Raw genomic sequence first — 26,244 nt, 5'->3', positions numbered from 1 at the left:
CATTTGAAAATGTTCTTACTTCATTAATTAAACTCCATATTTTTTTGTCTGTCTTTTTCAGTTGCATTTATGAAATATCCTAAAACGAATAAAACTACCTAATTTATTACTTATCTTTTCAGTTAAATTAATGAAATATGCTTAAATGATTTCACTTACATTAATGAAATATGCTTAAATAAATTTAAACTTCATATTTTATTGTTTGTCATTTTCAGTTACCTTAATAATAATCACATGGGCTTTTTTAATAAGGTCTTTTAACATAATTGGGTTATGGACATTTAATTTTTATCTTTATCTCAAAACAAAAAATATAAATAATTAATTATTAATAAAACATCTAAAATTATTTACATAAATCAGTTATTTTTATATGTTAAATTCTTCATATAAGTTAAAAAAATTATTGTATTTTCTTTAAATATGTATAAATAATTTACAATCTTTTATGCCATACTAAGTCATTCTATAATATTTCTTCATATTTTACATTCATAACCATTATTTTTATATATCATATACAATTCTCTAATTACGTACATATGTTCAATTTGTTTATATGATAACGACTATTCGTCATAAATCAATGGTTTAAGACCCCAAAAAAGTAATTTACTTAATGAATATAATATATTAAATATTACAAATACATCATTTAGTTAATTAAATAATCAAAAACCGTAAATTCATATCCGCGCTGGCGCGCGAGTCAGGATCTAGTAACTATTGAGACTAAGGACTCAACTTAAATCATGAAATATGAAAAATAAGCTTTTAAAAAATAATAAATAAGTAAAGAAGCTAAAATCATGGAGAATATAAAAAATAAGCAAAACTAAAATTGCTACATAAAATTATTTAAATATGACAAAAATAAAATTATCTATTAAATCATTAAGAACGTGACAAATAAACAATACCCTATAATCAAAACAAAATTATTGAAAACGCAAAATACCTAAAATTATGAAAAACTAGATATGGACCCGTGTGTTGTACGGGTTTTGTTTGATGTATTAATTTTGTATAAAACATAAAAATAATAAATCATTTGTTAAGTTTTAGGATTCCATTTGCATATGTTATATGAGATTATCTGAAAATTAAGAACTTGTTTTCCCACATAAATTTTGGTTAATATTTGTACTTAGTGCTAGAGAAAATAATCATGTTTAAAAATTTAAACCGAATTCAGTCCGAAGTAAGAATTAGAGTGAAATAAAAAAACTTGAAAGTTAAATAAGATTAATCAAGTCAATGACAACATCATACACTTTCGTAAGTACTAATTAATTTTTGTATTAATTTATTATTTGGTATTCTTCTCCCTCAAATATGTTCTAATGTTTCTTGGTCGTTAAGTGAAGTTTGTATTGTCATTATAGGGTGCTTAAAACTTTTCTGTTTATTTATTATTATCTACTAGCGGTTTTCTGGTGCGGTTCGTATGTTTTATTTTTAAATAAATTTACAATTTATTTTCTGGTCTTAATAAATAAAATATGTTCAAAAATGTGAAAATAAAAATATGTTAAAAGATAATGATATTTTTTTATCCATCTTATAGTGGTTAGCAAACATCGTGTATTACTTTGTTTTGGAGTTGTTTAGTTCAAAGTAAAACAACATAAGTGATTGTAACTGGTCAATTTAATAAAAATAAAATAAAAAACTCATAATCATAATAAATTTATTTATTTAAAATTTAAACATACAGTAAAGTTGATGTTTTCATAAGGAAAAGTGAAAATGTTTGTATTTTTTGTGATTATCTTATCTATATCAAAGATGTGATAATTTATTGGGGGCTTCATTGTGGGAGTATTAGTTAAATATTTTGTCTTCATAGGAATCATGAATCCACTAAGTTAATTATTGGTTGTCTTATGCCAATATCATTGCATTTACAGTATGCATTAGAATGATTCATTTGGGAGGTGGATAGTTACCCTGCAACTTTACAGTTCAATTAAAGTTTGAAGCTGCTTGTTATGTGTCGGGATAGTAATTGTTGACGACGTTTAACGTATCATCTAAACTATTAAAACAGGAGTACAAATAGTATTTAATCCTGAGTTTTCTTCAATAATTACAAGAGAATGTCACTGATCCTTTTTGACATTTAACGACTTTCCTAATTGATCCAAATTCGTTTACCTTAATAAAATTAAACCTCTTCTTACCAAACTTGATCTTGGTTTAAGTTGGACCTACAACTTTCATTACATCTTTAATCGTAACATATAACCAACATGTTTACATATAAAATAAACCAATTCATCGGGTCAACCAAAATAAATAAGCATAATATTATCCACATTTTTAAATGATAGTGTAATGTATTTGATTCTAAGGATTTTCATGTTAGTAATGTGATTCATCTAAATATTGTTTAAATAACCACCAATAAATCAATCAATTGTAAAAGTTTCTGTCTAAAGTTTGTTTCTGTGATGGAATTTGATCTCGATATTCTATAAAATACTACCAAACAAAACCGAGAATAATCCTATGCATCGCAATGCATGTATCATAAGCTTTAAAATATTTCCGGTTTATATATAACGTAAATGCAAGAATAATACTAAAATCAATGATATTCAATAACAACTCCTATATTTAAGCAATCACATTAACTAATACGATATCAATCATTAAAATAAAAAAAAATCTGCACTTGCCTAATTCATGTAATATTCCTTTTCTATATACTATAAAGATTTGGAAATGTGTCGATTTAATCCAAAATTCCAATTACATTTAAAACAAATATTCCACATACCTATTCCTAAGGAACTAATCCTTTTACAGGAAAAAACTGTTTGCGTATCAAATTAGGCTTAAATGATTTTTATTAACTACCCAGGCCTATTTTTGTTACTATGGTATCATAATTACCTATCTATCTTATTAGTTAGTATTAAACTAGAAGTACTTTGAACTTTCGTTTGATCACATAGGTAGCAATTAAAAAATATATTGATATTTGGAAACGTGGATAGCAATAAGTTTTGAAAAAAAAATTAATGGGCTTATGTTATTAAAAAAATTAAAAGTCTATTACATTATATTAAAAAATGACTGACTTATGTTACTTGATATATATATTCAAATCAAAATAATAATTTAAAATTGATTTATCTAAAATTTCATTAAAAATATACATATATTCAAAATTTAATATTTACTAACATATTTTCCAATAACCATTATATAAGAAAAATATAATACAAAATTCAATTTCAAACACCAACTTAAATTATGGTTTTTATATTTCACATTGAAATTTAAAAATATAATATATGTGATTATTTATATGGTTGTACGTATAAAATATTATTAATTATAATATTACTTATTTGATGGTACATATAAATATGATTAATTATATGATAACACATATTTTTGTAGCCTATGATGACAAATATAGGATATATAATAGTGATTAGGGGTGAGCGTTCAGATTCGTTTTCGGGTCTGTTTGGGATTTCGTGTTCGGTTCAGATCTTTGAGGATTCGGTTAGGATTTGGATAACCAATTTAAATTATTTTAAAAGATTTAAAATTTATTATATGCTTTAATTTTAAAAAATCTATAAACAATAGAATAAATTACATATAAATTTGAATAACATATGTCACAGTACCTAACTTAACATATAAATTGGTTTAGTTTAAATACTTGGATAGAGAATTAATAATTATTTAAGTATTTTTTGGAGTTTTGAGTATATTTTAACTATTTTAGATATTTGCGTTTGATTATTTGTTTATATTTTCAAGTATTTAAACAAACTTAAGAGTATCATATATATTCTGGAAGTTTTATATATATTAAATCTAAAAATAATTAATATATATAAGTATATAAATCTATTTTGGATACCTAAAATACATCGGTTCAGATCGGATTATATTTCAGTTCTTCAAATACCAAAATTTTGAATAATTCGGATATTTAATCAATTTTGATTCGGATTTGGTACTGCTTTTCGGATTGAGATCGGTTCGGTTCTACGAATTTGAGTTTTTTACCTAACCTTAAATAGTGACATAAAAAACAAATAGTATCATATTTTTTAAAAATCAAAATCTAGTTGTTATTATTGCCGTGAACCTTATCTTAGCTCTAATTTTGACTTGTAACATGTTTCAAACTGTCACTGGCAGACGCGGAGTGGCCAATACGTACCCTGAGCTAGGGTTACCACTTCTTACATCCTTGTGAATCTGATTCCCCCTCAAAGTTTACATTCTTTTTATCAACCAACTGTGACTTTTATTTAGTAAGAATTGTTGGTTTGTGTATTTTATTTTTAATGAATTTAGAAATCGAAACGAAATCTAAAAATTCCAGTGTCATGTATTTTATGATTTTATTCATGTTAAAAATCGTGTTATCATTCTATGAAATTTATAAATCATTGTTTAAAATTTCATAAGCGCCTAATCACTCTTTTCAGCAGTTGGTTCCTTGCTAAAATATCAAATTATTGATTAATGTGTTAACATTGTGAAAAGAAAATAAAAAGGGAAATGTTGTGTATGTATTGCTTTATATTTTCATAATCTGGAATGCAGAATCATTAGAAGAGGTAATTTGACAATTCAAGTGTTGTTGAGGCCACTTGGAAGTATCAGACATAAACTGAAGAGATTGAGACAAAAGGGGAAAGAGATTCCCCACTTGGCCTCTAACGAGTCTTGTCTTTATTCATTTATCGTATTATTCCAATTTATCGGTCCATGTTCAAAGTTTCAAGACCGTAAAAAACAATATATTATCAATGTCGCGTTTCTAAGCGAATGATAATAATCAATTAACAATTCATATCTTTCTTCTCTTTCACGTTCACGTGTTCTCTAACTCAATATCCGCATAATATATTAACATTCGTTCAGAGCTAATGCCTTTTAAAAAGTTAAGTTAAAGTTTAAACTGCTGAGTACGTGCATCTTTAGATGTCAACTACAACAGTCTTGACGAAAATAAAAAAAATAACAAAAACAAATCCAATGCCTGTTTTCAGTCTTTGTCAAAAACCATGACTGAATAATCCAACAAACTATTGGCTAAACAAATTATTTATCCACTGAAAATTTACAAAACCGGCTTAATCCGAGCAAGAATATTTCAGAGCTAATGCCTTTTAAAAAGTTAAGTTAAAGTTAAACTGCTGGGTACGTGCATCTTTAAATGTCAACCACAACAGTGTTGAAGCAGGAAAAGAAAAGTAACAAAAACGAATCCAAGGCCTGTTATTTATACTTTATCTAAAATCATGATTTAATAATCACACAAACTATTGGCTAAACAAATTATTAATCCACTGAAAATTTACAAAACTGGCTTAATCCAACGACGAGCCAAAATAATTCAGACCAAAGAATGCTGATGACAAGGTAAGCATAGCAGCCAAAACGCTAAAATCAAATTTACCAAGACAATTAAAATCCAAAGAAAAAAATTAGCAAAAATTTCAATTGTATAAAGATTTGAAACTCTTTTAAGTTCTTGGACCACCTTTTGTCATGTTCTTGATGAAAAACCTCATCTTCAACAATCTGGCTCTTAAAACTCTGTTTTTACCAATTTTTTTTTTTTTTTTGTCCTGTTTTTACCAATTTAACCCTAGCTGACTTCCTCAGCTTCTTCTGAAATCTCGGTCACTTTCCTCTTGTAAAGCTTCTCCTCTGCGTCTCTCAAGAACTTGAATCTCGGCAATGGCGATGAAGATGATGCTGGTGAATGTGGTGATGACCTCACTAGCCTGTTAAACTCAGCATCAGTCGATGACTCGAAGAAGACCTCTTCTTTTCTTCCATTACAAGACTCCGTTAACGGAGTGAAAGGAGGCGTGAACAGCGAAGGAGAAGCACGAGGAGTGAGAAACGGAGGAGTTGAACCACTTTCCATATTTAGAAACAAATCATTCAAACTCTTTCCTTTTGTGAAAACACCATCTTCGGATTCCATTTCCTCCACTGTTTCTTCCACGATAGTGAACAGGAACCTCGGCACTAGCCCTGGACCCACCACGTTCCCAAACCCACCTTCGTCGCCTTCATGAGGAAGAAGACATTGCTGTTGAGTTCCAATGGGTTTAGGGCTAGAGAACGAAGGAGGAGACGAGGAAGAAGAAGGGTTGGTGCTGCAACAGAGGATGAAGAGAAGCTCTCTTGTTGCAGGGGTAGAATAGTCATTTTGGATATCAGGTCTAGTCGTTGTCGACCTCCTTTTCTTGCACCAGAGCAGGTAGTAGAGCTCAGCGAGAAGAGCTAGTAGCAAACAACCAAAGACTATGCTTAGAGCAAGTCCAACACTGCTCAAAGATCTCATGTTTCTTCCTCAAGATAAGATTCACATCTCTTGTTCATCATTTAATCAAAATGAAAATGCCTTTATGACAAATCAAATACTTAAAAAAGAAAATAAATGTGAAATGCAGAAGGAATCTATGAAGGTTGTTTGTGATTCTGAGAAATAAAGGTTTTTGTAGAGAAAAACCAGATTTAAGTAAAAAAATAAAGAAATTCCAAAAATGAGTGTTACATAGTGAAGTAGGCCTAGGCGTTTTTAACTCAACCCGAAGTACCGACCTTAACCCGAACCAGAAAAATCGAAACCGAATCCGAACTGTTTTACAAAAATATTCGAATGGGACTTATGAGCTTACTACTTTGGACTTTGGTTATAACCCGAACCGAACCGAAATCCGAATTAGGATCCGCAAATATCCGAAATTAGTTAAATATGTTGATGTTTTTATATATATTAAGGTGATGTAGATATTTTAGAGTATTCAAAATATTTTTGTGGTTAGTTTTATTTGTTATTTTGAATAATTTTTAGTTAATTTAGATAGTTTAACTAATTTTAATTAGATTTGTAAATAATTTAAATATTTTTTAAAAAAATTGGTCAATTTTTGAGGTTTTAAAAAAAAAATATTTTTGTACGATTTTAAACATTGGTTAAATCCGATCCGAACCGAACCCGGAAGGAACCGAACAGAAATCGATCTGATAATTAGTAAAAACCGAATGGTACTTATGAGCATAAGACCGAAAATCCGAAAATCCGAATCACCTGGACCGAAACAGAATGGACCACCGAACGCCCATGCCTATAGTGAAGTGTGAAAGTGAAACTTCTCTATATAGCTTTTTATTGGTTAAAGGAAACTTCGCTATATATATAACATCTTTTTACAAGCAATAAAAAACCTAAAATGATTACGAAATTTGACCCTTTAACGAAAGCCACGGCTGACCATTCCTTTTCTATAGAAATTTTCGGATTTATAATATATAGTTTAATTGTGTTTCAAAAAATAAAATAATATACAGTTTAATTATTTGTTTATAAAAAGAACGAGTTTGTATTTACCTTCACATAGTTTCCCCTTGCGAAAACATCAAATATGGATAGCACATAAAGGCCCTTAGCCCATGTGGCGCACATGCTGATATGCAGTTTAGGTATAATATGTGAGCAAAAAGGGGATGTACAAAAATCAAAGATGTGGAAGTAGAGAGTGAGATTTGCTTGTTTTGCACTTCTTCATTCGCTGATTGATACTATCAGATTGGCTAAAGTCAGAGAATCACCAAATCTGAGTGTCAGTGATTCCACTTCAATAATTTTCATGATGTGCTGATGTGCATCAACAGTTATGCAGCCTATTTCATCGACCAATCACACATTTTACGTAGCATTGATATTGATGTCCCATTTTTAGTTTGATTCTTTTTGTCATTTACCACTTGGTTTCTTTGAATCTCTTTATTCTCTTGAATTCTTGAACTTTGGAAAATTTCTTTATTTCCATTCTATAATGCATGGAAAAGCGTTATATTAATTATATACTTTGATTTGCTTCCTCCCATGTCAGAACAGACCATCCAGCATTTTGCAAGCCTTGTCGGCTAGTCTCATAAGTGCAAGTATGATTTTCAGTGCATTTGAATAGGTATTTGGATGATTTGAGATGTCTAACCACGTCTGGGGTCAATTATGTATCAACGCTCTTCAGTTGGGTAAACTCATATCCTTTCACTGCAGTCTGCACACAAGTAATAGATATCACTTGTTTCCAAAACATTCGCTCATATCCTTTTGACCACTCGTTTCTACGCTTAAGCTCATAGTAGTTATATCTTCAATCTTCTTCCACAAGAAGAAACTTCATCTGTTTTTGGGAAATTATTTTTCCATGTTATACTAGGGTGACAAACAATAGACTGAACTGGGAAAGGTTTAAAACACAAGTTAATGAATTAAAAATACAACTAGTTAGTTCCCACCACCACATGTTTTATTAATAAAATAAAAAACAACACTTATCAGCATGGGTATTTAATATTATGAATCACACAATACGTGTTTGTTAATGTATTCGCGAGCCGACACAAAGAAAGAAATATCTACCTTACGATCTGCGGACCGTCTTACAAGCTGCTACACAAGTACAACTTGTTAAACTTTAAACTCTTCGATAATACCCTCCGAGTTTTCTATGATGTCACAATCGCGTTGAAGTCACTAGGAATCTGCATTTTCTCAGTAAGTATATATACAGTGTTATTATTTCTAAGGTTTATTCTTTTGTGGTTGTTAAAGATTGGAATGGTGTTTTCTTGTAGGCTGATGAGATTGGGAGACATTCAACTTTAGATCGACAGTGGAAAGTTTATAGGTTTCTTTTGGATGAGAGGCGTGAGTTTTCTTTGTTGGCTAGCCTCCGTGAGAGAGATCCGATAGTGGATAGTCACAAAGACACTTATGGGTTGGTGAAAGAAATGAGACTTGAACGTTATGCTACTCAACCGTGAGTTTTTGGCTTAGATGAAGGCTCAAAATAAGAGGTTGTGATTTGGAGTTTCAGGGGTGGTTGATTGCTTTTGTAGAGTTTAGCTGAATCGCGTCGTAAAGATTTGGAAAATGTGTGAAACAAAAAAAAAGGATTGACCAACAATTGCACACACTTTGACTTTGCAATGGTGGACCGAACCATCGACTTGTCTTGAGTATGCGAGCATTGACAGGGCCCGTGCCAGGTTTAAACCGCAACATACGTGTAGGAACAATATGTTCCTACACCTATACGTTAGAAACAATATGTGTAATCCTACACTATTTCATCGCCAGATCTCGTTATTTCGAGTGATCACCGAAACGAAACTAGATATAATGTGGTTTTGAACCTTTTGGTATTTTGAAAAAAACATGTGTGAGATAGATGTTAAGTAGACATTTACGTATCTCAATCACAGAGTGCCACGAAGTGTGTTACAATATATATACATATATATATTTTTGTAACAGTGTTACAATATTTTTGCTGGCGTTAATATATATAGAGAAGTCCTTTATTATAAAAGAGTTGATTGAATATTTAAAAATCCATAAAGTCATCTGCTTCATCTTTACATTCGTCGGTCCATATTGATCACGAAGCCCATTAGTAAACAAAATATAAATAAACAAAAAAAAAAAGGGCCCAACCGGGTTCGAACCGGTGACCTATTGATCTGCAGTCAATTGCTCTACCACTGAGCTATGGACCCTTGACTTTTAATATTGGGTCTTAAATTATATAACATGGTTCACAAAAAACATACGTACAAGTTTAATATGTCTGGTCGATCAAGTTGCCGTGAACTTGAAGAAGACATCGGAGGTTCTTACATTATTTCCAGAGCATACTGAGAAGGGTAGTGTAGGCAACTGGTAGGTATTTCACAGTCGACAAAGATACAATTTATACGTTGAATTTCTTAGCTATAAGAGATTTATGACTTAAGGTAAGAGAAGATTTGACGCATGGCATGAAGAGGATGTTTGAAAGTGTTATCACTAAAAAGCTAGAGCTGTAGTAGTTTTTCTATAAATCTCGTTAAGCTTATTGTTTACATCTATTGAAAGAAAAGACCCAACCAACTTTCTATAGCCTTTCCTTGCTTGATTAGATACATGAAAAAACTCTACCCTCTCTGTTCTTTTTATGTATGTGTCCTTCTCATGCTTGATGGATCTTCCACATGCCAGTTCTGTATCCCACAGACATCAAAGCAAGCTCCCAAAGCATGTTGGGAATGCTCAACATACTCACTTTAGACCCCGGAATCTCAGACCACTTCACAGAGATCTCCAGCATTGGAATATTAAAACGCTTGCACAGGAACACCAACTCCACATCAAAACACCACCTGCACACAGAGTCAGTTTCCAAATAGCATACTTGCTTCTATCATCATCGATTTCACTATACAATACCTTTTCAGATGGATGTTTGTGAAGAGTCTTCTAGCAGCAGCTCTAGTAAACATCTTGAAACCACACTGTAAAAAGACACATGTCTCAGTGAAACAAAAGCAATATTACATAAGATTTAGACAAAACGTTACCTGTGTATCCCTTATTCCAGAACCAGCAGCCAACAGAACCACAAGATGGAAACCTTTCATCAAGAAGTTGCGATACCATTTCCTCTGAAAATTGAGCAAATACATCCAAAATCCAAGAACATTTATTACATGTATATATGTAAAAGCATATGTGTATGTTTGCAAAAACTTAACTGTAGCAATAGCTTTCTCCTCGAGATGAGCACGAGAACCAAATGCAGACACTTGCACATCACCTATCCTAAAATCCACAAGCTTTGATGTTGGATCTCTGATTGAGTTTTCTTCTCTAGCTACTGCAAGGATCTGAAGAGGTTCACATGATATCACGAAAAATGCAAACAAAGTTTTCTAGACTGTCTGGAATTTTTCAATAGGCAAAACCTGGTTTTCGAGTTTTTCTAGGTCAGTTACTTTAGTTGCTCCATCAGCATCCAACATGAGAAGTAACTCACCACGAGAATGCATCATTCCCTATTCAAAGCTTTCAAGAAAAAAGTAGAAAGCTCCCATTAATTTTTTTTTTTTTATTCAGTCACAGAGAGAGAATAAATAAACAGAGGTGCATGCTATTAGGAGTTTGGACTCACTTTTCTAATAGCTTCTCCTTTCCCTTGATTTTTTCCGAGGGGTATAAGCCTTATGTTGTCAAGTGTGTACTTTCTAACGAAATCAAAAGCTACTCTTTTTGTTCCGTCAACGCTTCCATCGTCAACAATCACCACCTAGAAAGAGAAAGGTACTCCACTCATTCATATAGAATTTTAAGGGGAAAAAATGATGACTCAGTAGGCAGTATGAATGTATGATATTGATAGACTACAAGTAAGTTGTGATAATTTTTTTATATTTTAAATAGAGCTTTTGGACTCATTCATATTCACCATAACAAAAGGCCATATCTAAGGTATACATCAACCTTACTGAACTGAAAAGAGATAGACCAGAAGAATTAAAAAAAAAAACTGTTTACCTCATAAGAAAAACTCTTATCCCGTGATGCACGACCTTGAAGGTAACTGCAAATCATAAGATAATTACAATTGTGGCTATATATAGTGTGTTTAAATATGACTACTACTGCTGTTTTGCAAATAAGAAGAAGCACACTTCTACGGAATTGAAGTAGAAACATAATTTAATTGAAGAAAGGGAGTTTCTAAAAAAAAGTGAAGGTATTGTTTTAACTTACTCCATAATTTCCTGTAGAGCTGCAGGAAGTCTCTGCTCTTCATTAAACGCCGGGACAATTAAAGACAAATACATCTCCGCAGGGTCTGATATGTGAGGGCATCGAACCTGATGATAAAATTTTGAAAAAGCAGTGTCAGAGAAAAAATAGCTAAAAACGGATTCCTCCTCAGATGATATAGAGCGTGTCAAACTAATTATTATTGACAAGACAAAGCATAAGTGAAACTCTAATCTTCCTCATTGCCAACTAGCCTAAGAGTGTCAAATGTCTGGACGAGACCATACATCAAACCACTTATCAATTGTTCTCACAACCAAACCAGCTTAATCTAGCATTATTTATAACATTCAACTTTTCAAGCTTCTTTACCAAACAGAAAATAAGAACCAATTGATACAGCTGAATGTTAGATAAACTCTCCTCTAACGTTCTATAGGCCAATAGGATTCAAAGGAAAGACCTTTTCTCAGTTCCATTAACTGTAAACACACTAACAGCAAATCCCGGAAAATATAATATTGGATTCAGACAGTACTTGTTTTAAGGATGTCGGATCCTCGAGTATAGTTGTCACGCTCTCGACAGAACTGAGAAAAAAACCCAATGTAAGAAAGATCAAGACACAGCGATAGAAGCTGAGAAAGAAGCAAATCGGAAAATTCGAGTAAGAACGCACACGTTACTACTGTGTCTCCTTCTCCAAGCTTCTAAAACGACGACGGAGAAGACGATCAGTATCAGCGTGACGCCCAGTTCCACGACTGTTAACAGAAATTCCATTTGATGCTCCCCAGAATCTAGATCTCCTTTGCTCAAGGATTTGACTTTGTGATTGAACCATTTAGGTCCGGTTTTTCTCGGTTCTTCTTCAAGCATTCATTTTCACAAACCGGATACTAAACCGATATTGAACTTGAACGGTTTTCTTCTTCTTTAAATAATGGGATCATCATTAGATGGAAATCAAGATCAAAATCTTTTAAAACGTTTTGATTTTGTTACCAGCTAAAAGCGTTTTGTGGTCTATTTATTAGTAGTATGCAAATTCAGAAAAAAAAACTACAAATTTACGATAAGTTTCATAAGTTATAAGCCTTTGATTTTCTTTTGTGTTGAATTCGAATTATATACTGTTATAGTGTTAAACTTTAGCAATAACACAAATGTAATATTCTTGTGCTGGTACTTTAACTAGACGTTTAGTAACTTGTAATACAGAATGGAGTTTGTTCTTTGTTCTCATGATTCTGTAAAATCTTGTAATTTTTTCAATAATGGTTTATTATGAAATTTTCCCGACAAAAAAAAAATTAATAATTGAGATGTTAAAAAATGAGACTCATTCTACTTGTTATTTATAACTCTTACGAATCGACTCCCGCTTCACAATCTGTTAGTCTAACGAATCCTAACTTTGATCTACTTTCTTAGTGTTTGATCTCACACCTCTCACGCACTCGTTTGCAACCAAGAACAATAAAGGAAACAGAAAAAACAAACACACACATATTGTTTGCCGAGTTCGAGTCTCATTGTAAGATCTCTACATCTGGGTGCTTGACGGCACAAGCAAACGACTTTACTCAATCACTCCAAGGGATCGTACAATAAAGATGAAATCAAGAGTCTTATGCACACTGCTACAAGCTCTTGATCTTTTTGTTACTCTCTCTCTGATTTTAACTCGTCGTTTTCACTGTACTTCTCGTGATGATGATGAACTTCTTCTCTCTCTCTCAGCTATATAGAGGAGACCGGTACATCGGAGTGAGCTCACTCCAATAGCCACCCGGTTATCGCCTTCTCTAATCTTGTACCAAGAGTTAATGAACCAGCCCAGTTCACTACTCTAACCGTTGTTGAATGTTACAATCTCAACAATCTCCACCTTGACATCAACAACAAACGTCCATCTCTTATACCGTCAAGCATAGCTGTGAATTTAGCACTTAGCTACTCTGAGATCAACAAGTGCTTGATCAAACTTGTTGCTTGGAATCACCTTCGTCAACATGTTCACTGGATTCTTGGACGTGTGAACTTTCTGAATCACCACTTCTCCAGCTTCTATCATGTCTCTCACAAAATTCATCTTCAACGCTACATGCTTCGAAACCGCTACATGCTTCGTCCTGTCGTGGAATTATTCTTAGCCAAACATATGGCGCTTTGTGAGTCCCACCCAATCACAACTTTGTGACTGATCATACCCCAATTCCTCTGTCAGACCTCTCAACCACATACCCTCCTTGATAGCTTCCACCAATGAGATGTATTCTGCTTCTGTCGTTGATAGAGCCACGACCTGTTGAAGTCTTGACTTCCAGCTAACTGTGCCTCAAACTCTGAAAACAAAACCGGTTGTAGACCTTCTGCGATCAAGATCACCTCCAAAGTCTGAATCTGAAAAACTCTCAACAACGAACTTCTCTGTACTCTTCGTGAACACCAAACCCAAGTCTTGAGTTTTCACCAAATATCTTAGAATTCACTGCACTGCTGACCAATGCTCATGACTTGGATTGCTCATAAATCGGCTTACAAGGCCCACACCAAACGCAAGATCAGGTCTTGTACTTATCATCGCATACATTATACTCCCAACTGCATTGGCGTACAGTACTTCATCATCTGAACCTGAAAATCCTTGTTCTCCTTCCTTAAGCGCTATCAACTTGAACTGAGCTCCAATAGGCGTTGACACAGACTTAGCTTCACCCATTCTGAAATCTTGAAGAACTTTCTTCAGATAACTCGACTGAGACAGTTTCAGTACGCCACATGCTCTGTCCCTCTCTATATTCATTCCTATAATCCTCTTGGCAGACCCTAGATCCTTCATATCGAACTCTTTGGCTAACATCTCCTTAACCTTCTTTATCTCTGTCATTTCCCTTGCCACCAGCAGCATGTCATCGACATAGAGTAACAAGTAGACGTAATCACCGTCTTTCAGTTTCTTCATGTATACACATAGATCAAATTCGCTCTTCACGATACCATTCTTGATCATGAACTGATCAAAGCATTTGTTCCACTGACGCGGTGCTTGTTTTAATCTCTAGAGCGACTTCACCAGCTTGCACACCTTGCCTTCTTGTCCTCTTTCAATGTATCCCTCAGGCTGGTCCATATATATCTCTTCATCTATAGTGACGGGTAGAAACGCCGTCTTTACATCGAGCTGCTCCAGCTCTAAATCTTGATCCACCACTATAGACAGCATAACTCGAATTGATACGTGCTTCACCACCGATGAGAATATCTCTTGGTAGTCAACTCCTTCCTTCTAAGAAGCCTTTTGCTACCGGCCTTGACTTGTATCTTGGCTCCTCAACCCCAGATATTCTCGGCTTCAGCTTGTACAGCCATCTGCACCCAATAGTTTTCTTGTCTTCTGGCAAATCAGTGAGATACCACGTCTTGTTCTTCTTTAATGACATCATCTCATCATCCATTTATGCACTCCATTTCTTCCAATCTCTACTGCTTATAGATTCTTCGTAATTATTTGGCTCTTCTGACTCAATAATCTCAGCAGCCAATAATGCAATCGCTAACTCAGAGTCCTCAGTAAATCTTGTTGGCTTCACTATCTCCATGCGTGTTCGATCTCTCGCAAGCTGATAGTTTCTTAGATCTTCCACTTTTCTAGTAACTTGATGTTCTTCCTCCTGTATAGGTTCCGAAGCTTCACCTTCAGCCTGAATCTCTTCTGCAGACTCTGAACTTTCTCATATCTCAACTATGTTCATGGTCTCGTCTGAGCCTCCTGACGCTTCCTGCTTTGACTCCACTCCTTTGTCTTTTTGTAGATCTTTGTACACCAAATCCTCTCTGAACACTGCATTGCGACTAATAATGCACTTTCGATCTTTAAGTAGCCACACACGATACCCCTTCACTCCAGTAGGGTACCCAATGAACACTTCTTTCAACACTCTTGGCTTGAGTTTCCCTTGATCGATATGCACGTACACGAAGCACCCAAACCTTCTCAGATGTCGGTAACCCGGTGTCTTGCCCAGCCACACCTCTTCAGGAATGTTGTAGTCATTTGCAGATGAAGGAGTGCGGTTGATGATGTATACTGCAGTAGCGACTACTTCAGCCCAGAACCTTTCTTCCAGTCCAGATTCATTCAGCAAGCATCTGACCTTCTCCATCACCGTAAGATTCATGTGCTCTTCAACTCCATTCTGCTGGGGAGTGTACGCGCACGTCATGTGTCTCTCTATACCCTGCTGCTTAAAAAACTCATCAAACGCAATATTACAAAATTCTAAGCCATTGTCAGTCCTAAGACATCTAACCTTTTTATCTACCTGATTCTCTACCAATTTTTTCCACTCACAGAATTTCAAGAAAGCCTCATCCTTAGTAGCTAGAAAGTAAACCCAAAGCTTCCTAGAGTAATCATCTATGATGGACATGAAGTACTATTTTCTAGCTAGAGACTTTTGCACATTGGGACATCCCCAAAGGTCAGAATGTACATACCTCAACACCTCTTCACTTTTGTGTTTACCTACACTGAAGCTAAGGCGTTTGTTCTTTTACATGACACAATTCTCGCAGAACTCCAAATCATTGATTCTCTTCTTGTCGAGAACTCCCTTTTCTGCTAGCAGCTTTAGGTTTTTGACGCTTGTGTATGCCAGTCTGCTATGCCACAGAGCCGTGTCATCCTTCGATATTGTTGTAAGTGCTGTAGCCTTTACTGTTTCGCCATCCAGAAAATACAGGCTACCACACAGGATACCTTACAGAGCCAACTTCCCATTCTTATAGAACGAAGTCTTTCCAGCTCCACCTTCTTGCTTAAAGCCATGCAGATCAAGTGAGCTCACAGAAATCAAGTTCCTTTTGAGATTAGGAACATACCTGACGTTTATGAGGGGCTTGACTGTGCCTCCCGTGGCATTAATTCTGATTATTCTGATTCCTTGTACTGTGACAGCTCTATCGTCAGCAAGCAGAACTTTCCCTCATGCTGCCTCCGAGAACTCCGTGAACCACTCGCGCCTGGACGTCATGTGATTGGAACACCCGGAGTCTATGATCCATCTTTTCCTTGGATCTTGGTCAAAGCATCTACTTCATGTAGCTTATCAACCATCACAGCTGCTTCACCATTATCTTCAGACTCCATTCTTTTCTTCCTGGCAAAGCAGTCCTTCTTGACGTGTCTTTCTTTCTTGCACTACCAGCACGTCAGTTTCGATCTTGACCGTGATCTGGATTTTTTTGAGTTACTTCCCCTGTAGTCGTCTCGCCTATCAGGTCTTCCTCGCGTGATGTATGCATCACCAGAGCGTTGCGACGTTGATGCTTCTTTCACATCCTTCAGCTCTATCTCCTTTGACTTTGTAGCGTTTGTGACATCTTCAATTGTCAACGTCTCTCTTCCATACTTCAATGTTTCCTTCAGCTGGTTGTACTGAGGTGGTAGTGAGCTCAACAGCAGTATTGCTTGAACCTCCTCTGAAACGGAAACATTTACACTGCTTAACCCAGAAACTAACTTCAAGAAATCATCTATATTCTCATCTATAGATTTAGATTCTATCATCTTAAACGTATAGAACTTATGCTGTAAATGAATTTTATTGGGAAGAGTTTTGGAATTATACAACCTTTCAAGTGCTGACCAGATCGTCGCCGCCGTTGTATAATCTTCTAGCTTCTGCAGTACATGATCACCAAGATTCAGGATAATCATGTTCACTGCCTTCTCCGCCCTCTCTGACTTCTCTATTTCGAGCTTCTTGATCTGCTCCATGAAGTCTTATTCTGCCTCACCTTTCTTCAACTCTAACTCAGATCCAGAAGTCGCCAGTGCTTCGATCAAAGCATCCTTGAGGCCAAGAATCGAGAGATGCGCCATCATGCGTTTCTTCCACATCGAGAAATCCCTTTGACAGTCGAAACAAGCGATCTTGACCTTCGCCATCGATTCCTTCATCCTAAGGAACCTAGCTATGATACCACTTCTTATGAATCAACTCCCGCTTCACAATCTGTTAGTCTAACGAATCCTAACTTTGATCTACTCTCTTAGTGTTTGATCTCACACCTCTCACGCACTCGTTTGCAACCAAGAACGATAAAGGAAACAGAAGAAACAAACACACACAGATTGTTTGCCGAGTTCGAGTCTCAATGTGAGATCTCTACATCTGGGTGCTTGACGGCACAAGCAAACGATTTTACTCAATCACTCCAAGGGATCGTACAAGAAAGATGAAATCAAGAGTCTTATGCAAACCGCTACAAGCTCTTGATCTTTTTGTTACTCTCTCTCTCTCTCTGATTCTAGCTCGTCGTTTTCACTCTACTTCTCGTGATGATGATGATCTTCTTCTCTCTCTCAGCTATATAGAGGAGACCGGTACAACGGAGTGAGCTGACTCCAATAACCACCCGGTTATCGCATTCTCTAATCTTGTACCAAGAGTTAATGAACCAGCCCGGTTCACTACTCTAACCGTTGTTAAATGTCACAATCTCGCAATAACCGCTTCTGAATTCCTCGAAGCGTTCATGGCCGTGGGATATGGATATCCGATGTATGATCCGCCTATATTATATTATTAATTCGGTTCAACGCATGTGCTAGTGCTTGGATCGGTAGTAACGACAATGCCACTACCGCCAAAACTACAAGCATCTTCAGAGCCTCCGTTGCTTTGGTAATAAACGTTCATGATGAACGAAGCTAGTGTCTTCAATCTGTTGTCAAAACATGTGCCACTAGGTGAGATTGTCTTACAATCGATACCTTGGCTACACACCCAATCAATGTTGGCTCCTAGCTGTGCGTCTGTAGCTTCTTGTTTCGCCACACACCATTTCCCATTGTTGCTTTGTTCACCCCCTCCAGTAACACCTCGTAAGACCCCAACATCATAAACCGGAGAAAAATCCGGTTTGAAAAGCCCCCGATTTTTCTCAACGGTTGAACCGGTTTAAACAATGCAAATAGATAGATATCGATGTGGCGATTAGGCATAAGAGGCGTCCCTATATTTTGTGCAAGCTTGATGATGTTAAGGTTGTAGTTTGCTGCGTTTTGAGGCGTGCACCATGCAGCGTCACAAGCGCTAGGCCAACCGGTTTCTCCTACGGCGATATCTACATCGCCATAGCCGAGAGCATTCATAGCTGAATAAGTTGCATCCATGACTTCATCGAACATGTTGTTGTAGGTTTGTTGCGTGTTGGAATCCATTATAGTATTTGACCGAACCAAATATAAGCGTAATTGACATTGTTCCAGTCCATCATGAAATAAGGGTAGGCGTTGATCATGAATGGAGACTTGGCCTAACGATTAAACTCCAAGATCTTACCAAAAAAGTATTTTTGATCGTCTTTAAATCTGTTCTGACTTGTTGTGTTTTGGTTATAGCATATGGTGAACGCATTTGGAGTTGTCACCTAAAACCAAATTACACAATGACGGTATTACTTTAGAGAAAAAAAATATTTCTTATATATTAAAACAGAAGTCACAACCTTGATTTATGTGTGATTTTTTTAAAAATTGACCTAATGGACCTATTCCTAAAAAAATCATGTTACATTTAATCTTTAATCTTATCATTTAAATTTTGGGCCTACCAGGAATTTTTAGTGGGCTATCAATAGTTTGATTTAAACAATAGATGATCCATTGGATTTATAAATAGCATAAATTAAATAGATGTAATTTAATGTTGTAATACTACACCTCCATATGTTAATTATTTAAATATTTGTCGATGTTAACTTTTAAAATTATAAAAAAAAAATTTTAAATAACAAAAATCATATTACATAGCAATGATTAATCTTTACTATGTTACACCAATGAAACAAAATTTAAAGTATATAGTTTATTTTAAAAATTAAACAAAAACTAAATGTTTAATTATTTACTCGATAATATAAATCTATGAAGCGAAAAATTTAATTTTTTAAAAAACTTTCTAAATTTGGGAAATGTTGCAATATTTTTGAATATGACAATAAAATAATATTTTACTAATCTTTATATATATATTTACGATTTTAATAAGGAAATAATAATCCAAAAATATATATATAGAATAATTTACAAATACATGTGAAAGTTTAAAACAATTTATTCAATGAAAAATATACCGTAAACTTATTATGTTTTAAAAATTGATAGACACATATATATTATAATATATATCAATTTTAGAATTGAAAACAAAATGTTTATATGAAAATAAATGAAAACAAAAATTTGCGCGGTTGTGCGGATCGAGATCTGGTTAATTTATTAAAGTCCATCCCTGAATGGGAGCCGGAACTGTGAAATCTGTGAGTGTATTACATTAGTACTCGTCAAATCTGTGACAATAAACTCCGGTACATGCAAAAAAAATCTGTGAGTATATTCCCTGAATCATGTTTTTTTTTTTCTTTTTGGTAAAAATGTAAAGACTTAATCATGTTAAATGTGCAAAGCAGAAGCAGATTAGGCCAACAAAAAAATAATACGAAAGAAGATTTTATATTTGATTAATACAAATATTATATTTTTCAGTCCCTACAATTTTATATTTGTACGACAAAAATAAAATGTACTAAAATGATCCTGAAACTTATTTTTGTATTATATTATAAACTTTTCGATTACTTGATTTGTATACATGATCATATAATATATAACTAAAAAGGTGTATATATGTGGTGGGTTTTTTTTTGTAAAAGATATGTGGGTTTTTTTGTCGACTATATATGTGGTTTTATTTGGCCTCACTGCAAAAAACAAGTTATATTACATCATTTGTTATATATTGTAGTTATAATTTATAAATGATGTAATAGGTTTTTGTATCACTTAAATAAGTGACTCTAAAAATTGTGGTGCAAATAATTAATATCACTTTATTAATAAATTATGCAGAAATATTGAATATTTACATAAATTAAATGCAAAAATGTAATATTCAATAATAATAATAATAAATAAAATTTATTTTTATTATTTATTTAAATAGTTAATTGCATTTATATATCTAAAAAGTAATAGTAGAAATTTATTTTACGTTTGGTCATTTTTCTTGTTGCGTGTTCTTGTGGTGAAAAAAAAAAACTCACTTTAGTGTTTTTTTGAGATAATTGCCTAATTAAATAATTGATGTCAATATATATCAGTTGTTAAAAAGTGATGTTAACTTTTACATCAACTAGGTGCATAGTCTCCCCGCAAGCGCGGGGTCGGCTACATTATAGATGCATTGTATAGTTTTGTTTACGGAATTTTATTATTTGTTTGTTTTTTTGTCTATAATGTGATGGATGGGACTTTGGAAATTACATAGGTTGATGAGTTTGATATAAAAATGAATGACGAAGTCATATGTTGATATTTTTATATCTTATATGTTCAACGGGGAGGGTGATGGAACTTGTTAGTGTTTATTTAGGTAGTTGTTTGTATATAAATCAAATAGGACATGGAAAAAAAATAATAAATTTGGATTTAAAAATTTAACAATTTAAATAACAATAAAATAAAATTTTCCTCTTATTTCACCAATTGTTTTTAGAAAAAAATAGAATATTAAAAAAACTTATAACATTTTTAGAATTACATATTTAGAAAATTATTTTATTTATATATTTTTTTCTGGACTTTGTTATAGATGATTTGGGATTGACAAAAAAGTCTGAAATATGGCCAAATATATTTTTTTTTAAAAGCATGACTTTAAAATGTTAGGGTTTCAAAATAGATGGACTTTGAATCTGTGGTTTAGTCTGATACTGAGAAAACTGTTAGGACTTCAACTCCTCTTTTTCTCTATGTTGGGAATGTGGGCACTAATTTCCCGATTCATGTAGATAAAATTGTTTCTTACTTTATGAGATTGAAAAACGTAGATTGATTTTAAGCATGACTGATGAGAGGTTTACTTGCATCAGTTTCGTCTGCCGTGGGTGTTGAGTTTCGTCGGCGCCAGATGTTAGACATGCAAGAGAGAAGGTCTGAATATGTTAATTTCGTGTTTTGTTTTTTCTTCTCTCGTGTTTTGTGGGTTCCACTCTTTGCTCAAAAGAAATCAAGGTTTTTTGTTCTGCACAAACTAAAATCTTACAACAGGGTTGTCACAGTCTTTTTTTCAGGAGCAAGATCTTTTTCTTTCCAGAAACCATAGTCAATGCAATCTTTGGGAGAGAGCTATCCATGACAGAGGCTAAAATTGCGTAGATGAAAAAATAGATCAGAAACATAGTGGATTTTTTAGGAATAAGAAAAATATGGGATAAGTTGTTGACTAATTACCAGTTTCAGTTGTTGGTATGTCATTCCACTTGAATTTGCCTGATTGTAATCTTGCTTTGAGCTGCCGAATATGCTATGTTTACCAGTTTCTAGGTTTGTGTTCGCAATCACTTGGCAATTGTCAAACATTTTAATCTTGACTAGAGATTGATCTCAGGAGCACCTGTGATGACTTCACCAATAATGGTTAGTGAGATGAAACGAATGAGGAATAGATGATCAGTTATCGTGTACATGCTTGAGCACCTAGCAACCTCAAAATGATCGACTTTCACAATGGAACCTTCTTTCAAAGATGACATGTAATGATTAGCACGTCTGACGGGAGTAAACCCATAAATCACGGAATCTGCAAATAATATTATTCAACAAAGAATTAGGAAATCAATTAAAATAATTATGTTAAATAAGTGTGATAGATCAAAGATTAACTTACCTTTTCATCAAAAAAGAGAACCGTGATTCCCACAAACTCCTTGTCTTTCTTGAAGTTCAGGGAATCCCAGAAGCAGAGGAAGCCAAAGGCTATGCTCTGACTACTACGACCAAGACGGAGAGACTCGAAGGTTGAGTGACGGACGTCGGGACACCGGTTTGAGAAACTGGAGAGGCAGAGAGAAACATTTTCTAGAAGATGCATATTGGGTTCATCAAAGATGAGAATCATATATATAGGGTTTACAAAAGGGCTACAAATCAGGAACATTTATGATAAAGTGATTTAAGATGGGGACATGAATAGTTCACCGGTGAAAAAATAGATTACGAACACACACGGCGCAACTCTGTAACTCAGACTTGTTTGAGACAATGATGAAAAGAACTCGAACTCATGTTAAACGACAACAGTTTACAATATAGGAAAACCATAATTGTTGCAAACTTGAGTTTTTTTTTTAATATAACGTGATGAATCTCATTGAAAAATGAAACCCATAATACACTTGTAGGCCCGACTCTCAGAGGAAGCCGAAGAAGCAAGGGCTTCCGACCTTCATAAATATATATTAGGTTCGGCCATCAATGTACAAAGTATCAGTTAGCTTAGTGGTATAAATGTTGGTGTTTATATCTCAATAACCCGGGTCCAAAACATTAGCTTGACATTTTTTCACATTTTTTAAAAATGAGGCCTACGAAACGCTGATGTGGCGCACCGAGGAATAAGAAAAACTCAACTATTATAATACTGATTTAAAAACCGGAAACGGGGAACGTCATTCTGAGCACAAAACGGATAATTAGAAAAAGGCAGCCCCAATCAAAGGACCTAACGTTAACGTTAAAGACATTTCTTTTCAAAAAATAACATTTCTAATAGTAAGGAAAATCAGTAAAAGTTGTAGAGATAAAAAAAACAGTTACCTTCGTTTTTATAACTGAGGTTGATTCACCTAATTATTTTTTGTTATATTAACATTTTTGATTAGCATCATTTTTTTATTAATGTAATTTTGTATCATTTTAAAATGATTTTAATCAAACAATAATTCCATCATTTTTTAATTGATATAACTTTATATAGTAAAGTCAATTGTGTTAAAGTGATACAAATTAGAATAAATTGAACTGATTCTAAATTAGTTCATATTTTTTTTGTAACAAAAAATTAGTTGATATTAACATCAGTTATTATAAGTAATGCTAAATTATTTATTTTCATTCATTTATATGTAAATGATTCAAAATAATATCATTTTGTTTTGTGATACAATACAATTCATTACATTTTTTTATTGAGTACAGCTGCAAAGGTTCTAATCACGGTACTGATTAAGTTCCATGTACGGATCCGCCTTCCACGTTTTGCATGACGCATGAGCTAGTGCTTGGATTGGTAGTAGTGACGACACCACTACCGCTGAAATTACAAGCCTCTTCCGAGCCACCTTTGCTTTGGTAATAAACGTTCATGACGAACGACGATCGTGCCTTCATGTTGTTGTTGTCAAAACATATGCCATCAGGTGAGATGTTCTTACAATCAATACCTTGGCTACACACCCAGTCAATATTCGCTTGTAGTTGTTCGTTTGTCGCTTCTTGTTTCGCCACGCACCATTTTTCACTACTACTTGGCGGTGGACCTGTATCACCACCTCGTAAGACCCCAACATCATAAACCGGAGAAAAATCTGGTTTGAATAGCCCCCAATTTTTCTCAGAGGTTGGACCGGGTTTACCATCCTCATTGAACAATGCGAATAAGTAGATATCGACGTGGCGATTAGGCATAAGAGGTGTCCCTATATTTTGTGAACGCTTGATGATGTTAATGTTGTAGTTTGCTGCGTTTTGAGGCGTGCACCATGCAGCGTCGCAAGCGCTAGGCCAACCGGTTTCTCCTACTGCAATATCTACATCGCCATAGCCGAGAGCATTCATAGCTGAATAAGTTGCATCCATGACTGCATCGAACATGTTGTTATAGGTTTTTCCCGTTTTAGTATCCGTTATAGCATTTGACGGACCAAATATAGCGTAATTGACATTGTTCGGGTCCACCATAAAATAAGGGTAAGCGCTGATCATGAATGGGGATTTGGCCTGACGATTGAACTCCAAGATCTTAGCAAAAATGTCTTTTTGCTCGTCATTAAATCTGCTCTCGCTTGGTGCATTTTGGTTATAGACTACCGTAAACGCATGTGGAGTGGTCACCTAAAACAAGTTATACAACGATGAATTTAGCACATTAACAGTGTATTATGTCTCCAAATTCAAAGTATTCATATTTTACTCGGAGCTCTGATCTCTCTACTGGTAAATTTCTTCTTGATCTTTCCAGATTTATATATATTTTGTTTCGGTCTTTTAGATTTTACCTTATTTTCGTGTTTTCCATAATTTTTATATGATATCGATCTCCCAATAATTTCAAACTAACCTTCATATCTGGTAGACCGGAAACTTTCAAAGCTTCGTGAAGACTTTGCATTGCCGGAATTAGATTTGAGATCAAGTTATTGTCTTTTGTAAGAAGAATCTCATTCCCAACACAGATGTATTTGATCTTAGTTTGTTGGTGAAATGGCAAGACATTGGCACCGACCCATTGACGAGCATTTTCAACGTTGGCCAACGCTGGAATGTTACCATTAGGGACCATAATGGTGACGTCTATTCCAGTCCCTGATAGGGCTCGGAGGATGTCAGGATTCGCATCATAGATCTTGACACTGTCGATAATGGTTTTTGTTTTGATGAAGTCCACCACTTGCTGCGGCGGTGGAAGGTTCCCCTGTGTACCATAGTTAATACCTATGGCAGATGTCTTTGATGAGAGTAGGAATATCACGACCGAGGCTAGGAGGAGGGAAGGGAGAGTTAAAAAATGTGGTGTTGTCGCCATAGCTTGTTCAGAGGGATGAACTTGGATGATAACAATAGGCTAAGGATATGTAGGTATTTATATTAATGTTCAATCTCCATTTTATGGACAGTTTTTGTATTGTTGAACAGTTTATACAGATACTAAATCAATTTAATTTTCTAAACTAATATGGAATAATATATTAGACAAATATTGACTTTATACCTTTTTCTAGATTTAGATTCATCTCTATCTCCTAAATCTTTCCTTATCTTCATGTTTTTCATAATCTTGATTAGTGGCGGACTACATTACACGGAAGCTTCATCAGACGTCCATTTCCCGCTTCAGAATTGGAACTATGTGGAAGCTTACGGAATCTCGCTTCCAAAACGTTTCTAAATATTCTCTTTAAAAACACGTTGGAAGCTTACGATTCCGTTTTGGAGTTACGCTTTCATTCCTTAAAAAAAACCACAATGTCTTATATCAATAAAAATATAAAATTATAATTTTTAATTTATATAAAATCCAAATTTTAATGATATTGAATAGAGAGAATAGAAATATACAAATATTAAAATTAATACTATAAATTATCTTTATGCATTAAGGTTTTTATTAAAGATAAATCATATATTCAAATATATTATGTCAATTAATTATAAGGTATTAAAAATAATTAATATAATAATTTATTTTAAATTTAATTTATGTATATTTTACAGTTTTAATATGAAATCATTTCAAAATTATTATAAATATAAATGCTTTATTTTAAATTTAAATCACATAATTTTTAGCTCTAGATTTTTTTTAAAAAAAAACTTATATATATATATATATATTATAAAGTATTAAAAATAATTAATATAATAATTTATTTTAAATTTAATTTAGGTGTATTCCACAGTTTTAATATGAAATCATTTCAAAATTATTATAAATATAAATGCTTTATTTTAATTAAATCATATAATTTTTAGTTCTAGATTTTTTTTAAAAAACTTATATGTATAT

General features: G+C 33.9%; 4 protein-coding genes and 1 non-coding gene across 5 annotated transcripts; all 5 read right to left on the bottom strand.

Annotated features, from left to right (window-relative positions):
• Positions 1 to 5,283: 5,283 nt before the first annotated feature.
• LOC106339909 lies at positions 5,284 to 6,598 on the bottom strand. Its single transcript, XM_013778778.1, has 2 exons — positions 5,626 to 6,598; positions 5,284 to 5,593 (listed from the first exon to the last, which is right to left on the bottom strand). The coding sequence occupies exon 1, from the start codon at positions 6,341 to 6,343 to the stop codon at positions 5,636 to 5,638; it is 708 nt and encodes a 235-aa protein (XP_013634232.1). The 5' UTR covers positions 6,344 to 6,598; the 3' UTR covers positions 5,284 to 5,593; positions 5,626 to 5,635.
• Positions 6,599 to 9,501: 2,903 nt separating this feature from the next.
• On the bottom strand, positions 9,502 to 9,573 carry TRNAC-GCA. The gene has a single exon. It is a non-coding gene; the product is annotated as a tRNA-Cys (tRNA).
• Positions 9,574 to 10,015: 442 nt separating this feature from the next.
• Positions 10,016 to 12,440, bottom strand: LOC106339771 (dolichyl-phosphate beta-glucosyltransferase-like). The gene is made up of 10 exons (XM_013778641.1): positions 12,285 to 12,440; positions 12,144 to 12,195; positions 11,606 to 11,712; positions 11,387 to 11,432; positions 11,004 to 11,138; positions 10,798 to 10,887; positions 10,588 to 10,719; positions 10,414 to 10,497; positions 10,283 to 10,347; positions 10,016 to 10,215 (listed from the first exon to the last, which is right to left on the bottom strand). The coding sequence occupies exons 1-10, from the start codon at positions 12,386 to 12,388 to the stop codon at positions 10,026 to 10,028; spliced, it is 1,005 nt and encodes a 334-aa protein (XP_013634095.1). The 5' UTR covers positions 12,389 to 12,440; the 3' UTR covers positions 10,016 to 10,025.
• Positions 12,441 to 18,419: 5,979 nt separating this feature from the next.
• Positions 18,420 to 18,839, bottom strand: LOC106337905 (glucan endo-1,3-beta-D-glucosidase-like). Its single transcript, XM_013777005.1, has one exon. It carries the CDS (start codon positions 18,837 to 18,839, stop codon positions 18,420 to 18,422), a length of 420 nt encoding a protein of 139 aa, XP_013632459.1.
• A 4,784-nt stretch (positions 18,840 to 23,623) lies between these two features.
• LOC106340611 (glucan endo-1,3-beta-glucosidase-like) lies at positions 23,624 to 25,350 on the bottom strand. Its single transcript, XM_013779460.1, has 2 exons — positions 24,799 to 25,350; positions 23,624 to 24,572 (listed from the first exon to the last, which is right to left on the bottom strand). The coding sequence occupies exons 1-2, from the start codon at positions 25,261 to 25,263 to the stop codon at positions 23,685 to 23,687; spliced, it is 1,353 nt and encodes a 450-aa protein (XP_013634914.1). The 5' UTR covers positions 25,264 to 25,350; the 3' UTR covers positions 23,624 to 23,684.
• Positions 25,351 to 26,244: the final 894 nt, after the last annotated feature.

This window comes from Brassica oleracea, chromosome C4, assembly GCF_000695525.1.
Source record: "Brassica oleracea var. oleracea cultivar TO1000 chromosome C4, BOL, whole genome shotgun sequence".
In the NCBI taxonomy this organism is placed as follows: domain Eukaryota; kingdom Viridiplantae; phylum Streptophyta; class Magnoliopsida; order Brassicales; family Brassicaceae; genus Brassica; species Brassica oleracea.
The sequence above is the reverse complement of the archived record's forward strand: the minus strand, read 5'-3'. Positions and strand labels throughout refer to the sequence as shown.

What these genes read in the sequence shown, in the direction of transcription:
- LOC106339909 (XM_013778778.1), bottom strand. Translation starts at nt 6,343, where the DNA reads ATGAGATCTTTGAGCAGTGTTGGACTTGCTCTAAGCATAGTCTTTGGT.
- LOC106340611 (XM_013779460.1), bottom strand. Translation starts at nt 25,263, where the DNA reads ATGGCGACAACACCACATTTTTTAACTCTCCCTTCCCTCCTCCTAGCC. An exon ending in CCGGTCTACCAGATATGAAG is followed by an intron (nt 24,573 to 24,798) that starts GTTAGTTTGAAA and finishes AACTTGTTTTAG; the next exon opens with GTGACCACTCCACATGCGTT.
- LOC106339771 (XM_013778641.1), bottom strand. Translation starts at nt 12,388, where the DNA reads ATGGAATTTCTGTTAACAGTCGTGGAACTGGGCGTCACGCTGATACTG. An exon ending in ATCCGACATCCTTAAAACAA is followed by an intron (nt 11,713 to 12,143) that starts GTACTGTCTGAA and finishes TTTTATCATCAG; the next exon opens with GTTCGATGCCCTCACATATC. An exon ending in ACAAACATCCATCTGAAAAG is followed by an intron (nt 10,216 to 10,282) that starts GTATTGTATAGT and finishes CTCTGTGTGCAG; the next exon opens with GTGGTGTTTTGATGTGGAGT.
- LOC106337905 (XM_013777005.1), bottom strand. Translation starts at nt 18,839, where the DNA reads ATGGATTCCAACACGCAACAAACCTACAACAACATGTTCGATGAAGTC.